The 16,838-nt window shown below is 44.2% G+C and overlaps 1 protein-coding gene across 1 annotated transcript in view; it reads right to left on the bottom strand.

The window, feature by feature from the left end:
* DNER (delta/notch like EGF repeat containing) overlaps positions 1-16,838 on the bottom strand; it is a 308,774-nt gene that overhangs the window by 95,803 nt on the left and 196,133 nt on the right. Inside the window, exon 6 of the mRNA XM_032857415.1 lies at positions 15,503-15,656. Within this exon, the coding sequence (XP_032713306.1) occupies positions 15,503-15,656 (154 nt within the window). The remainder of the gene's footprint in view (positions 1-15,502; positions 15,657-16,838) is intronic.

Raw genomic sequence — 16,838 nt, forward strand, 5'->3', positions numbered from 1 at the left:
AGTACAGGCTGCCTTTTAGTGCCGCTGGAGGCAATAAAGGCGGAGGGTGGCCCTAGAGTGTTCCTCACTGACCTGAGAATTGCCCTGGATGCCCAGGCGTGAGGAGACAGCCAACAATCTCATTACCAAAAAGAACCTCAGTCCCCTGAGCGCAAGCTCTAATTCATCTGGGTCAGGAACTGCAATGAGCCGAGGCTCATGCAGCTCTGCCCTTCATGGTCCGAGTCTTCTAGCCCAGAAAGAAATAGAGCCACACACACAGATGGTGATGATGTCAGAGATCCAGCCCCGTTGTCAGCCCTCAGTGTTTGGTTTGGCTAATCTACGTGTATGGGTGTGTGTACGGGTGTGCAGAGAACATGCCATGACTAGGACCCTGGGATGCGTAAGAAAGGCTGTCAGACTTCTGATTCCAATTACAACATTCAGCTGAATAACTGAATAACCAATTTTTGATGGGTGAATTTAATTGAAAGATCAGGCTAAGCCAATCAATACACGTTGAGATGTTTCAGGGACCTTGAGAATCACTATAATTTATGTTTATTTAATTCTTGCAAGGGAACAAACATGAAAGATAATTTCAGATAGTCTTCCCTGTGCCTGAAAGCCACTCTAGACCATCAAAAACTGGGAGTCCCAGCATCACCTTGCATGGTATGTTCCCTCTGACTTTATGCCCTTCCATGGCCACCCCTCCCATCAGTCGGGTCTCTGCCCAGAAATCACCTGCTCAGACCTCAGGACTCAAGTCCTTCTTTCCTCTTCATCTAGTGCTTACCTCTGCTTGACATGGACTTGTTACCTCTCCACTAGAAGGTGAGCCAAGGGAACAGGACTTTGTACTGGAGTCTCCTGCGACCCCCCACAGAGTTCCTTCAAGCTTCCGTACATTATATTTATTACCTGAAATGCTTTCCTTGCTTGGCTTCCCTTTGAGAACAAATTCCCTGGGAATCGGGACTTTGTCCTGTTAATCTCTGAATCCCCAACACTTAAACATTTCCTAACACAAAAGAATCAACTTGCTTAAAGCTTTTGACCTCAAATCAACTATACCTTGCAAGTTAATGTTAGCCTTTCCTTGCGTAATAATACCAGAACAGCTTGGGCAAAACACGCTGGTTACTTTTTTCCCTAATGCACATTGAAATAAATACATAGCTATTAAAATAAACATGTATTCTCACAAAAATGTTCTATCTAAAATCACTTTGTAGGGTAGCTCTATTTCTAACCTCTTGAAGAACCCCCATGCTGTTTTCCAGAGTGGCTACACTAGCTTACATTCCCACCAACAGGTTAAGAGGGTTTCCCTTTCTCCACATCCTCGCCATCCTCTGTTGTTTCCTGTCTCGTTAATTTTTGCCATTCTAACTGGTATGAGGTGGTATCTTGTTGTGGTTTTGATCTGTATTTCCCTGATGGCTAGTGATGTTGAACATTGTTTCACATGTCTGTTGGCCATTTGTATGTCTTCTTTGGAGAAGTGTCTGTTCATGTCTTCTGCCCATTTCTGGACCGGATTATTTGTTTTTTGGGTGTTGAGTTTGAAAAAGTGCTAAGGAGGGTACGTCTTGTGATTAGCACTGGGTGTTACAGGTAACTAATGAATCGTCGAACACTACATCAAAAACTAATGATGTACAATATGTTGGCTAATGGAACATAATAAAAAATTTTAAAAATTAAAATAAATAAATAAATAAATAAATAAAATCACCTTGCGTTCTACAATCAGTACTTCTGATTTGGGAGATAGCACAATGGAACAATGGCTCTGCTAAAGTGCCCTTCCCCCCACCACACTGTTGGCCAGACTGGGATGGATGGAAAGTTATAGCGATCCTCTTCTGAACTTCAGTCTTGGTTCTCCAGGAAATGTTCAGCGCCTTCAACAGGTGCCTGTGACACAGCAAATCAACAGACCTAAAGCAGGCTTCTTGCCCTTGCTGCAGCCCCCCACAGGATTTAATCCCCTACATCAGTGGTTCTCCACCAGGGTGAGTCTCCCATCAGGGAACATTTGGTGATGTCTGGAGACATTGTCCATTGTCACATCTCTGGAACTACTGACATCCTACAATACATGGGATAGTCCCCTACAACAAAGTATGATCCAGCCCTAATTGTTCCTCTTGCCAGGGGTGAGAAACCCTGGTTTAAGTCAATGAGACCTTGCTCCTTGAGACGAAAAACATTTGTTTTCATCCCAACGCCTCTTATCTTCCCTTAAACAGAAACCGATCCTTTCAAAGCAGGGAAACAGAACCTTTGGCACGTTTTTAAAAAATCAGAATCGTGGGGTGCCTGGGTGGCTCAGTGGATTAAAGCCTCTGCCTTTGTCTCGGGTCATGATCCCAGGGTCCTGGGATCAAGCCCCACATCAGGCTCTTTGCTGGGTGGGTATTGCTTCCCTTCCTCTCTCTCTGCCTGCCTCTCTGCCTACTTGTGATTTCTGTCTGTCAAATAAATGAATAAAATCTTAAAAAAAATCAGAATCATTAGGAATATTTATAACCTCTAACGAGTTCAAGACCATTTTAAAATAAATTACTTGAGTCTGAAAGCTTTGTTACTGAGGAATGAATAATTGTGACATGCAATGAATAAATAAAATAATTGGTTCATGAACAGATGATTACCGGAAATACTGATCTCTCCTTTTAGGGAACCACAGAAGTTTTACTGTCTCTTTGGAGAACATTCTACTTCAACAAAGAAGATTGAAGAAAGTTATGCCTTGGGATATGTAATAAGGATGCCTTTCAAGGACATATGGGACGATTGGCAAAGCTCTAAACTCTAAATGGAAGCTTAGTGCTTTTAAGGCACCTAACCGTGAGAAACGATGTCGGGTGAAATCAATCGCATGTGCGAAGTGAAGGCTGGCAGATGGCAAAGACGACCAGGCACCTTTAAGGAAACGCATTGAACCCAATATTCCATTCAGTGGATGCATTCCCAGATCACATTTGGTCTAATGTACACTTGGAGCGTTTAATTTTATACTATTTCATATTTAAGTAGAAAATATAATTTAAAATTTATCGGTGTACAGAGAGAAAAATGGTTAAGTTTTCCTGTGAATATCCAGATGGTTTGGAGAAAAACCACATCCTGCCAGTGTCTTTTGATTGCCAGCAACATAACCCAAACCCTGCACCCCTCAGCACCCCCAAATCACAGTCTATGCTGGCTGTACTCTTGAAATGAAGGAAAGCCTTCTAGAGTTCGGTGATAGATAACAAGGAAGCATCGTTGGCCGAATGATTCAGGCTATTTAAAAAATAAGGCAATCAATCAGGTGTTTTTCTAAACATCTTCCCTTCCTATGCAACTGTTTTTGTACATGATGTTTACTTCATGATTCCTCTGCTGAAATAAAAATATTCCTCTGTGTGGCTCTGACTCCCTGAGATAGAATCTAATTGTTTCTTTGGAGAGCTGTCCTGAAAGCTTCCAAGGTGGGAATGGTGGTGGGAACTATTTTTATCATCCCTGGTCTTTTAATAGCCCAGGTGTGCAGCGAGGCAAAGCCGTTAGATTTGTACTGAAAGCCTAATGCTGCAGCAAGAACCCACCAGCCTCAGCTCCTGCCCTGAGGGGATCAGAGCAGCTGGGCTGGGACTTCAGCCCCTGCCGCAGAGAGGGAGTGCCTAATATTAGCACACTGAAGCAGGAAATAAATAGCAGGAATCTGTGGGCCATCTAGACATTCAGTCTGGGAGGCATCCAATTTCAAAGTCAGAAGGCAGGAATTATTTAACAGGAAAAAAGTAAGATCTGCTGGTAGGGGAAAAACAAATACACCCGAACAAATGCAAACATGATTTAAAAACCAAAGGCAAAGAAAAGAAGACATAGGAGGCCCATCTGTGAAAGGCAATCAATAAAATATAATTAAAATCGGAATGTGCAATAGGAAAACATGGAAGAATGTGGACATTCTGCAAAATTAAGAAAATTCATCTCAAGGTGAGAAAGTAACCACATCTAATAAGCACATAGGCAAGAGGCACAGTGGAAAGGAGAGTCAAAAGTCCGGGAGGGCAATAAAAGATCAGCTGAGTAGCACATCAAAGGACTGAGTTTGACCTTCACGTCCCCCCTGGGTGAAATATGGAGAATGACAATACCCGACTTCCAGGATAGTTGTCATGACCCAGTGAGACCCACCCCAAGAAGCAGGAGCCATTTGTATCAATTGCAGAGTCTTGCATCATGCCTGGTACATCGCAGATGGTTCAATATTTTTGAATGAATGGAAAATTTACAGATTTTAACACTGCCAAGCCATATGCCAATATTTTTGGATCTCTTCATTTTTACCAGGCAGCTTAGATCAGCAAGGCTCCAAGTGTGGTCCATGCACCAGCATCCTCCCAGACCTGCAGAGTCAAAGACCCTTGGGAGGGGGTAGGGAGGGATACAGGCTGCAATCTGAGTTTTCAGAAGGCTTCCAGGTGATTCTGACACAAGGTACATCCTAAAGGCTGAGAACTACTGATCTAGAAAACTAACAGCGGCTTTTTAAAATATCAAATGTTAATGTTATTCATTTAAGAGTTGTACATATGACACAGATTACAAAAGAAGAAGATCAAAAAGTGAAAGTCAAATATGCTCTTAAAAAGCCTTTCCCGACTATACTGTTGCCGTGGGTTTTTTTCCTTTTGTGATTGGGAGCCCCCAGGCTGAATGACTGTGCCTGTCACTGTGTTGTTTCTGGATCGGCTTTCCTAGTATTTAAGAGCAGAGGTGTTGGTGATTTTACCCCCCAGCCCCTAGCACAGAGCCAGGGACTCTGGAGGCTCTCATTATAAAGTAATTAATGACTATGTAAGCACCATGCATTGCTATTTCTAAAATAATCTCTTTCATTCCATTTTCCTAGAACCCAAATAAGAAATCATGATATTGATATAGGCCAAGCTACGTGTGACACCAGTAGGTCCTAATCCGGTGATTACAAAACGGGAGATATTTCTCAAAAGTTCCTTTCTTTAGGGGCTCCAGGGTGGCTTAGTCATTAAGCATCTGCAGGTCATGATCCTGGTGTCCTGGATCAAGTCCCAGGTCAGTCCCCCAGTCAGCGGGGAGTCTCCTTCTCCCTCTCTCCCCCACCCCACTCATGCTCACACTTTCTCTCTCTCTCTCTAATAAATAAAACAATCTTTTAAAAAAAAAAAAAAGTTCCTTTCTTTAAATATGTTCTGATGACTCTCCCAAGAGAAACTGAAACCAAAAGGGAGACAACATTAAATTCAGAATTTATTCCATGAGACCAACAAGTTAAGGGACTACTTAAAGACATTTATCAATTAAATTCTAGGTTTGTATAATAAACCAAACTATAGAGAAGGTATTCATTCCTCAAGAAAGCATTTTGTGTGAGTGAAAAATTCACAGTCAGAGGGACTAAAAGATACTTAGAAGCAGCCCCTGCCTGCAGGGAGCTCCCACTCCAGAGAAGGAGCGAAAACACGTTCCTAGGAAACAATCAAACACACAGGGTGGGCTAAAGCAGGGACACAATGCCAAATCAGACACATTCAGATACACTGACTAGGGGTACGGGACTAAGACGGGGCTGGGGTTTCCAATCCACACACCGAGGAGCTGGGGTTCCCAACGGGGCATCTTTGAAGGTTTCTGAACAGAGGGCAGACGTGGGGAAGCGGTGTTGCAGACTGGTCACCTCCTGTCCTCATTTGCTTCAATCTGGGGGGAGAGCTTAACTCTCCTCCTTTCTTCTTCAGCATAGGTGTTATGGTGGAGACAAAAAGGGGGGACTCCAGAGGGACATGGGGGGCATGGGCACAGCATATGAAGAGAGAATAAGAATGGCAGTGCCCGTCCCTCCCATCTCTTACCAGCATTTGCAGGTTGCAAAAGGTATCCTTTGTGAATCCCCCATTCTGGGCCTGTGTGTGTATGTGTGTGTCTGTGTGTTTGTACTGTATGTGTGTGTGGGTATGTTCTCTTTAACTCCTACAAGGCCGAGACTTGTTCCATTTCACAGGTGGAAGAACTTGGGGCTCAAGGGAACAAGGTAGCGTCGGTGAGAGGCTCAGCCTGGAATCAAACCCAGGACCATGGATCCAACCCCCACATTTCTTTACTTCTCGTGTGTGTTTTATTTCCTTTTCATGAGGCTTGTTTGAAAACACTGAGAGCCAGGGCACCTGGGTGGCTCAGTGGGGTAAAGCCTCTGCCTTCAGCTCAGGTCATGATCCCAGGGTCCTGGAATAGAGCTCCACATCGAGTTCTCTGCTCAGCAGGGGGCCTGCTTCTCCCTCTCTCTCTGCCTGCCTACTTGTGATCTCTGTCAAATAAATAAATAAAATCTAAAGAAAGAAAGAAAGGAAGAAAGGAAGAAAGGAAGAAAGAAAGAAAAGAAAGAAAGAAAGAAAGGAAGGAAGGAAGGAAGGAAGGAAGGAAGGAAGGAAGGAAGGAAACACTGAGAGCCAAGCAAGGCTAGCCCTGAGGCAGGAAGGGTGGGCAGGGTGTAGGTCTTAGCAGAATGGAAAAGGATGCTCTGAGGGTCCCACGGGGTCCACGCTGGCTTGCCAGACAGGGACAGCACAGTGGAGCTGAGGCCAAACCACTTGCAGGGGAAGCAGTGACTGTGCACCGCGTAGGGCCTCAACTCCTGGCTTATACCCACAGTAATAGCAGTGGGCGTTTGGGCCAGTCACGTTTCTGAAACCTCAGCCTCACGGCGTCATTACCCTGAAGTCCCAGGGAGAATGAGAAGTGGGGGAGCAGTCTGGGCACTCGGGCCTTCTGACCTCTCAGCCCTGCTCAGCATCGCCAGCCCGAGGCTTCTGGAATGCAGCGCCGCCGCTGTAAGCAAGGCGGACCGTGGAGGGGGTGGGCAGGCTTATCACAGTCATTCCAGCAGCAGGTGACAACAGCCCAGATCGGGGCCCAGCAGAGGCACGGGGAAGAGCTGGGGCACATGGGAAATCACCCTCAAGAGAGCAAACCTGGGGACCGTCCAGAGATAAATAAGATGAGGGAGTGGGTCGTGAGGCCTGAGCTCCCAGCCTGAGTGTCAAGGGTGGTGGTAGGATGGCGGATAGAAACCAGTACCCTCGAAAAAAGTCAGGCTTGAACGCGTGTGTGGGAGGCTGAGGTAGGAGGACCCCGTTGAGTCTGAGGAGGGGCTGAGGCATTAGCAGGGCCTCAGGGTCAAGTCCATGAAAGTGCTGGAACTGAGGTGACAGGCGGGAAGCAAGGATCTGAAACCCAGACACCGAGAGGTGACAGCTAAGCACGAGCGACTGCTGTCAAGGCAGAGGGAGGCAGCGGGAGAGGGGTAATCGAGGAGGAGTTCCTGAGAGAGAGGATGGAAAGCAAAGAGGGGAGGAGGGCCGGGCCAGCCTCAGGAGAGCAGACAACATGCAGCGTTCTGTAAGCCACGTGGGAAGAGCTTCTGAAGAGACAAGGACAAAGAAAGAGCCTTGGAAATTAGCGGGAAGGACACCACCGATGACCTCGGAGAAGTTGCACGATACACAGAGAAGGGAAGTGTAAGTAGATGTGTAGGAAATCACAGTATGGAGCAAAACCAATGTATGGTAGTGATGAAGAAGATGAGGGAGGGGGATGGAGACGGGGAGAGAGGGAGGGAGAGGAGGAGACCAATGAACGGAAGCAGCAGCAAGGACTTACTAAATTTTTGCTTGTTAAGGACTTGATTTAAGATGAGACCTTGGAGGGGCACCTGGGTGGCTCGGTGGGTTAAAGCCTCTGCCTTCGCCTCAGGTCATGATCCCAGGGTCCTGGGATCAAGCCCTGCATCGGGCTCTCTGCTCAGCGGGGAGCCTGCTTCCTCCTCTCTCTCTCTCTGCCTGCCTCTCTGCCTACTTGTGATCTCTGTCAAATAAATAAATAAAACCTTTAAAAAAAAAAAAAAGACAAGACCTTGGAATCCCTGCTGATGAGAAGCCAAGGAGGAAGGGGGAAGATGGAGGATAGCAGAGAAAGAGAGGAAGACAGGAGAGGCTGGAAGCATGAGACCATGGAGGGGGAGCAGAGAAGGGCGAGCATAACCAGGGCGGGGTTCAGAGATGTGCTGTTCACAACAGCCAAAAGGTGGGAACAACCCAACTGTGCATCAGTGGACAAACAAATAAACAAGATGGTGTCTCCACACAATGGGATGTTACTCAGCCATAAAAAGCCACAAAGCCCTGATAACGCACTACAACATGGAGGAACCTTGAAAATGTGATGCCAAGTGAAAAAAGCCAGACACAAAAGGCCACATAGCGAATAATTCAACTTATGTGAAATGTCCAGAATAGGGCCTTCCACTCTAAACTTCTGAACTAAGCCACTAGCCAAAAAACCCATATTCACCTGCTCACACGTTGACTTCCTGAGGTGAGTGAGGCTGGGCATGAGCACTGCTTAGCCTACTCGGGATGTGTCCCCAGGAAGAGGTGACGCTAGGAGGAGGTGACCCACTGCTAACTCACTCTTCAGAGAGATCTGGACACCTACCTGAGCAACACTCAGTGTTTAAGGGTAGAGCTGGGATGGAAACACATGCTACACTCTCTGTGCCTCAGAAATGATGAACTTGTTTTTTTGTTTGTTTGTTTGTTTTTATAATGGGCTGAAATCACCAATAAGTTGGAACAGTGAAGCCCTCTGAAGGTGAAAAATGCTTTGCTTGATGCTAATAATATTTTGGCAGTGACAGTTTTGAAGATGTAGCACAGCTCTTTTCAGAAAAAGTAATAGCTCCTTTGAGGAAAAACTATATTCTCAACATTAGAAGGCTTTTATAAACTGAATCCTGATTAAAGAAGCTACATTTCAATGTAATCGTGTATTCTGTGTCTATGACTGTGGGAGGCCCGGGGCTGGGCACTGACAGGGGACAGAGAAGTAAAAAGGAATAGAATGTAACAGTTGCTGCCCTCAACCAGCCAAGTCTGATGTGGGAGGTAAAAACATACAATGTGTGCTACAGGGAGGAGCCCAGTGAGGAGAGGCGAGGGCTGTGAGTCCCTACTACACATCTGTGCACCTTGTTAAAATTTCATCTCCCTCTGCTCATTCATTCATTAGTCAGCAGACGTTTATTGAGCACCTACTATGTGCCAGGCACTGGGCTTGATACTGGAGATGGGTGAGAAACAGACCAGGCGTTTGGTTCTCATGTGACATTCCTAATTCACGATGAGGGTTGCTGTAATCTTGCGGAGGCAAAGAAGCAGGCCCAGAGAGGTTGTGTAACTCGCTCGAGGAGCTGGACTAGAAGACGGTAAGGACATAGCAGTGTGTAGACTGCTGCTTGTAGAGGCTGTGGTCAAGTGGGACGGGCAGTGTCTACACCACAGGGCAGATGGGTCAGGGTCTAGACCACAAGGCTGACTCCAGCACCTGGGACTCATGTAACCTCAGGCAACAAAGCAGGGTCTCCAGGAAGCTTTTTCTGGACCAGACAGTATGATGCTGGAGCTAGATGGGAAACAAACAGGGGAAACAGCCCATGTTCAAGGTCTAGTTGGTTGGGATTGAGATCTGGGCGTTCTGTCTCCAGAACCTGTGCTCTTTAATACTATGCTGTAATTTTAAAAATAAGAGACCCTTCTGTCTCTATCCCTCACATTAGTTTGCCACTAAACTTGTCTTTATTAAGTCTCACAGGTGGCCCCAACCTGTTCACCTCATCATGCCCAACCAGTGTCACTGGGGAGTTCACAGCTTCTTTGTCACCTGAAAACCAAGTGGCTACAACAATTTCAAATACGATGCTATCCTTCGGAGTGTCTGGCAACTTCTAGCACCTCCCTTGCTTCTATCCCTGCATATGGTCTCTTAGAGAGATCTCAGAGCTTCCAGTGTCATCCATATCCTTCCTCAGACTATGACACAACAGGAAATAACCTTTTCTTGGGAGCCACTGAGGTTTGGTGATTGACATATTATTCCAGTACAGTCAAGTGTTACCCTAAATATTCTTGGCCAAGCATGTACTGACTGCAGTGAGCAGCTTATTGAGAGGCGGAGCTAGAAGCTAGAAGGCGCAGGGCTTGTCCCACAGGGAATGAGAATGGAGAAGGTAGAACCCTGCTTAAGAGAACAGCTGGGTGAAGTCCAAAAGTAGACGAGCAAAGAGCGAGGGCACCAGGGTAACCTTTCTTATATCTCTTCTAGCTCAGAATTGGGATCTGTTCTAGAACATGAGGATGAATGGAGGCCATGGGGAAGGGAAGTGCACAGACCCAGCTCTATAAAAGGCAAGGAAGGAAAGCTGCTGGGAGTCGGGGAGACCCTGATAGAGGCTGGATGGTGGAGAGATCCCAGCCCAGGCAAGGCCACCTCACGAAACAAAAGGCAAGTACTGCAGGTTCAAGGACAGCAGGAGAGACTGAGGAAGCCACTGTGGTTCTATGACTACTTTACACTTTTATGAAATGAGAAAGGACTCCTGGATAGATGGATTTTCTCATAAGTGGCGAACTCCAAGCAAACCACATACTGTTCAAGTACCTCAGGGAACTATGTGATCAAATGTCAGTGCAGATTATGTATATTATTTTTTAAAGTTGTTTAAACTGTGACCAATGCACAAAGGTATCTATACCTTGTTTCTAAAGATTGGAAGTTTTAAATGTGTGATATTCAGGATATAGGACAACCATTAGAAATAGCTTACTAGAACCATAATTTGCTATTATTTACAAATGTGGTATTATCAGATAGCTTTGTTCTTGTAATAGAAGAAATAAAAGATGATCATTTTGTAAATCAAGATCAATTTGCCTGCTGTCTCCTAGGTTCCTGATGAGTTTACTGGCAATAACCAAACCATCCCTGAGTCTAAGTAGAATTATCAAAATTCATATTCTTGTAATGCAACTCCCTGGCCCTGATGCCAATTGAAAGTCAAAGTATTTTTTATTGTTATTGGTATTATTAGAAGTCCCAAGGAATATCCTAATTACACATATGTGCCACCTAGCCAGGATGTGCTATTGACATGGGAGATGTTAAGTCATCTTAGATGATAAAGGTGAAGTTCTTTTCCCCACTAAGAAGCAAAAATCTGAAAATTTCAAATCAATGGCTAAACCTTGACAGTGAAGAAATGCCTGAGAGTCCGCACAATTAAAAGTGTATTAGGCATCCAGTTATTTCTAATTCTGTTGGTAGCTTTAGGTAGAAGGAGGGACACAGTATAAAGTTTCACATATTCCATATTGATGCAAATGGGGTACTTTCAAAGAAGAAGAAAAATAAAATTATAGTAAAAGATGAAATCAGATCCCTTTCTCAAACAACATATACAAAATAAATTTCATTTTAATTAAAGGTTAGCAAAAACCAAATTTTGAAATGCTGGGTGGGAAATATAGATTAATGTCTTTTAACTCTTCAAGCAAAAAAAATTTTCTTTTTTTTTAAGATTTTATTTATTTATTTATTTATTTTTATTTCTTTTCAGTATTTTATTTCTTAACAGTATTCATTGTTTTTGCACCACACCCAGTGCTCCATGCAATCCTTGCCCTCTCTAATACCCACCACCTGGTTCCCCCAACCTCCCACCCATCGCCCCTTCAAAACCCTCAGATTGTTTTTCAGAGTCCATAGTCTCTCATGGTTCACCTCCCCTTCCAATTTCCCTCAACTCCCTTCTCCTCTCCATCTCCCCTTGTCCTCCAAGCTATTTGTTATGCTCCACAAATAAGTGAAACCATATGATAATTGACTCTCTCTGCTTGACTTATTTCACTCCTGGGTGGCTCAGTGGGTTAACCCTATGCCTTCGGCTCAGGTCATGATCTCAGGGTCCTGGGATCGAGCCCCGCATCAGGCTCTCTGCTCAGCCTGCTTCCCCCTCTCTCTCTGCCTGCCTCTCTGCCTACTTGTGATCCTTCTCTCTGTCAAATAAATAAATAAATAAATAATAAAAATAAAAAGAGAAGAAATCTCAAAAAAAATTATAAAAAAAATTATTTTCTTAAATGGGATATAAAATGTAGTAACTAGAGAAGTAAACTTTGCAAAACATAAGAATGTCCACACATCCAAAGACCCCGCAAAGTGAAAAGACAACATACAAACTTGGAGAAAATACTTGGAATTCATACAGCTGACAAATGGTTAGTATCAAAAAGAAACAAAGGACTTTTACCAAAAAACAAGGACACAGACACAGGAGCAAGAGATAGAAAGACAGCATTCCATTGAAAAGACACACACAGGTAGTAACAACATGAAGAGGAGCTCAGTATCATTAGTGAACCACAAAATACAGAAACCACCCTGAGATACATTTTCATACCATTCCATTAGCAAAAATTAAAACTTTTGACATTACAAAACATTGAAAAGGATATGAATTCACAAAACCAATTATGCATCACATGTCCGAGTACTTATTAGCACAACCAAAGGGCAAAGAGTGTGGTGTGACCTCCTGTAAGTGATCAGTTACATAGCCTATGTTCCAACAATTCCGCTCCGAGATGGATACCTAAAACAGTTGCGAATACGTACATGACAGAGACACATACACAGATGTGCATCATTCCCTGTCCATGGGCAAATAGATGAATGGAACTTTACATAGCAGCCCAAAAGAATGAACTCAAACACCAGAGAATTACATGCATAACACCATAACAGCATTCACACATGGTGCTGTTTTTATAAATGGAAAACAATTAAAGCAAAACTAAATCCTTCTATAAAAATTTGTAAACATTAAAACTTTATAAAAAGGGAAACAAAGGGCTAATCCACTCAAGGTTCAGAATGATCGGTACCCCTAGATAGAAAGGGGAAGTCAAGGGAAGGGTTAATGAAGAGACTATATGATTAGTTATAGGGTTGAATTTCTGGTTTTGAAGTTGATTTCACCAGTGATCGTTACATTATTAAAAGAGCTAAGTAAATATGTAAAAAAAACAGGCTACAGGCTATGGACAAGATGAGAGAGTGTCACCAACCCTGCATTATGACCCTTCTGATTCAGTGCACATGAGTTCCTTTCATAAAATGGAGACGTGCCCTTTAAGAACAGACTTGGGTAAAATATCAAACTGAAATCACTTCAGTCCAAACAGTGACAAGCTCCACCTACCCACCCGACTGAGACCATTTATAGAAGGTTCTTTATTTGTTCTGAAATTACTTGTAAAAGAGAAATTGAAAACATCTTAAAGATCCATCACTAGAGGAATGGTTTAAAACACGAGGCCATGCCCCTATGCTTTCATTAATTCACCTTATCAACACCTTGATTGAGCACCCATGATTTGTCAGACCCTGTGGGATACAGTGATGAGCTAGATTGATTCAGGCCCCACTCCCATGAGGTTAACACTGGTGGGGAAGACAGGCAGTCATCAAAAGATCACACGTGTAAATGAACACTGAAAACAGATGAAGGCTTCAAGGAAAGGACCACACAGTTATGAAAGGAGAAAAGGGAGGGAACCTAGCTTGAAACGCTTAGTGAGGTTTCCCAAGGACAGCGGGCATTTCACAGAGTCCGAAACAAAAACCTGGGATTAGTTACCCAGGTCAAAGGGAGGCAGGAGGAAGAGCCATCCAGGCACAAAGAGGAGAGGTGGGCCCACAGCAGAAGGAGCAAGCTCGGGCTGTCGGGGACAAGAAAGGCCAAGGTGGTCAGGCCCAGAGCAAGGTGGGCAATGGGGTGAGATGGGGCTGGAAAGGGGGGGCGAAGGACAGATCATGGACCAAATAGCAATGGGAAAAAGGGATTGAAGTAGGAAGGCAATCACACCAGATCTGCATAGGAAAATGATCACCTGCTACCAGGTGGAGAAGGGAGGGTGTGGGGACAAAAGGGGGGCTCCCTTTGGCACAATCACTCTGGTTCAGCATGTAGCACAGTCAGGAGTGTATGGACAAGCAGTGGGAGATGACCTCAGCAGCACAGACAAGGGGCAGAGGCAGCTGGCCTGGGGGTGGCGGTCATGGGGCTGTGGAGAGGGTTCTGGATTCGCAAGGTCTCCAGATGGTCAATGGAGAACACTTGGAGGTAGAAGGGGTATGGACAAAGGGAGAGGGAGGCACCTCAGATGACTTGCAGATGTCTGTCTTATAGAAATAGAACACTAGAAGCTGAGCAGGTGGGATGGGGGCATGATGAGCTTGGTTTTGTGAATGGCATAGCTTAAGGTGGCCTGGGACATCCAAAGGCAGATGTCAAGTAACCAGTAGGTGAGCTTGGAGGGAGGCTGATCTGGAGATACAAGTTTAGGAGACATACTGAAACAGTTAAAAATGAATAAGGCAAATCTGTACATACTGACATGAAAGGTTATCTAATCTACTGTAAATGTAATATACATGGAATAAAGCAAGTTATAGAACAATTATGTATACTATAACCATGTTTTTTAAAAAGCATATAGAAAAATACTTAATTATCTGGTGTGCAAGAGAAATACACACACTTGCACAGAGATACACACACACACAGGTTTGGAAAGAATATACCAGATTATTAACCTACCCCAATGACTGACTGATGCTTTGGGTTGGGAGAGATGAGTGAAGAACTTTCAATTTTTGTCTATAAACTTTTGCACCACTGCATCCTGTTTCTTAAAATAAAGACTTCATCACTCCAACTGTCCCTTTACTCCATCCCTCTGTCTCTCCCCAACTCCTACAGCATCCTAAATCCCCACCCAGAGGCAGATGTTGGCAACCAGGGATGAAACAGAAAAAGGGAAGGTGATTCCAGTTTTGTATGCTATTTAATGGTTAAAAAAAAAAAAAGGAGGAATTTGGTATTTGCTTTTAAGCTGCATCAAAATGGCCATATCAGAATGTTCATTGGGAAATGCCATTGCTGCTCCTTGAGTGTTAGCAATCGAGTTGGCTAAGCAATAAGTCAATTAAGATGACTGCAGAGCACAGAAATCTGGGGGCACTGGCTTGTGCTCTCCTACTGGTTGCCCATTGGTCTCCAAGTAATACCCTCCAATCCTCCATACTGATCGAGGAACACTGAAGACCTCCCCCACTGAGGAGAACAGTGTACTTGGCCTAATGAACATACACGAACAAAAGGAAATTAACATCAATGGGAAGATGAGGTGGCTTGACAAAGCAACCTGTATAGATTGTCCTGGAATTTTCTTGTTACTGAGCGTCATCACCCACACGGTCCCAGTCCACACCCAGTACATATTTGCAGAACTGTTTCTGAAATGTCCAGACCTCTCTTTAACCAAGAATTTCATTTCCCAAGATAAAAATGGTGGACCGCGAAGACAGAAGCATCCCGGTGTCAGAAAACCAGCCAAGGAACAGGATGTCTATCCCCATGTGAATTTCGCTCTTCCATTCCCAAGCCTGTGAAGCACAGCCTGAGACAATCGGTAAGAATTTAAAATTGCCTCATCTAGCCGCTGGACACTGTGTCACTTAGCCACCCTTAATAAGGGTACCTTCTACAGAGAGATCAATAATAACTCATTTATAGAAATCATACCAGCAAGGCAGACACAGGTAAAATTGCTCCCATCTTGCTTCTCATTTGCATCCACACAGCTGGCGTTATTCTGACACGGCTTCCGCTGGCAAGCATCAAATTCTTCACAGAAAGTACCCACGTACTGATCCTCACAGGTACAGGAAAAAGTTGCCTAAAACACAAGCATACCATACACGTTACATGAGACCTCTAAAATGTACGCTCTGGCTGGGAATCCCAAAGTTCAAAAGCCTCACTCCTTTTTGTAATTATACCAATACTGAATGCTAGAATCATGTCATTTATATTTTGATCTGATCAAAATCATAGCTTTGAGAGAAATGGTGTGTATTTCCTTACATTTTTTAGAAGATTTTATTTATTTATTTGACAGATAGAGATCACAAGTAGGCAGAGAGACAGGCAGAGAGAGAGAGAGAGGGAAGCAGGCTCCCTGCTGAGCAGAAAGCCTGATGCAGGACTCGATCCCAGGACCCTGAGATCATGACCTGAGCCAAAGGCAGCAGCTTAACCCACTGAGCCACCCAGGCGTCCCTATTTCCTTACATTTTAATTTCATACATTTATTTTTCTCGTTCTTTCTTTATTGACATTTACCCTGACCATTTTCCATCTTGCTAGAGCGGATGGATTGTGCTCCAGCCATGAAATGAGATGTCAGCCAACCAGCTCAGATCCTGTAGCATCCATAGCTCTTGTAACAAAAACCTCCTCAGATCTCCCGCCTTGACCACCTTCCAGAGCATGCAGGGAATTTACTGAATCACCTTCTAAGTTACCTTCAGCATCAACATACAGCTATACAGACAAACTGAGTGCGAGGGAAGATTAAAAAGAGTATAATTCTAGTAAATGTCTTGTTTGGTTTATGACGTTCCTGCTATCTTAGTGAAAGACCATAACTCAGACCCAGAGCACTGCATTTGGTTGGAAGCTTCATTCCTAAGATAGTTGTAAAATCCAAATAAAACAGAGCCTTCCTGATCTCTTCTTCACACTTAATGCCTGGGGGTGGTGACCATCTGAAAAAAAAAAAAAAAAAAACAAAAAAACACTAATGGGGTCCCAAACCCTGTGTGAAGCAGTGTAGGTTGTTACTGCAGAGGGGCGTGGAAGAAGCAAAGGAGAACGGCATAAACAAAACATAATACTTTAAAAAATCAAACAAAACAGAAAAATGCATCCTCCCAGCACTCCCCAAGCCTCCACATCAGGCAGGTGTTCCAATCCCTACTGGTCAAAAGCCCCACCCATAACTTCTCCCCAACCCATCCTTCCTCCCATCTCCCTCTCCCCAGCCCCAGTCCCCTGTCTCTAATCTCAGAGAGAGACT

This window comes from Lontra canadensis, unplaced genomic scaffold (genome assembly GCF_010015895.1).
Source record: "Lontra canadensis isolate GAN:19392208 unplaced genomic scaffold, GSC_riverotter_1.0 scaffold13, whole genome shotgun sequence".
NCBI lineage: Eukaryota > Metazoa > Chordata > Mammalia > Carnivora > Mustelidae > Lontra > Lontra canadensis.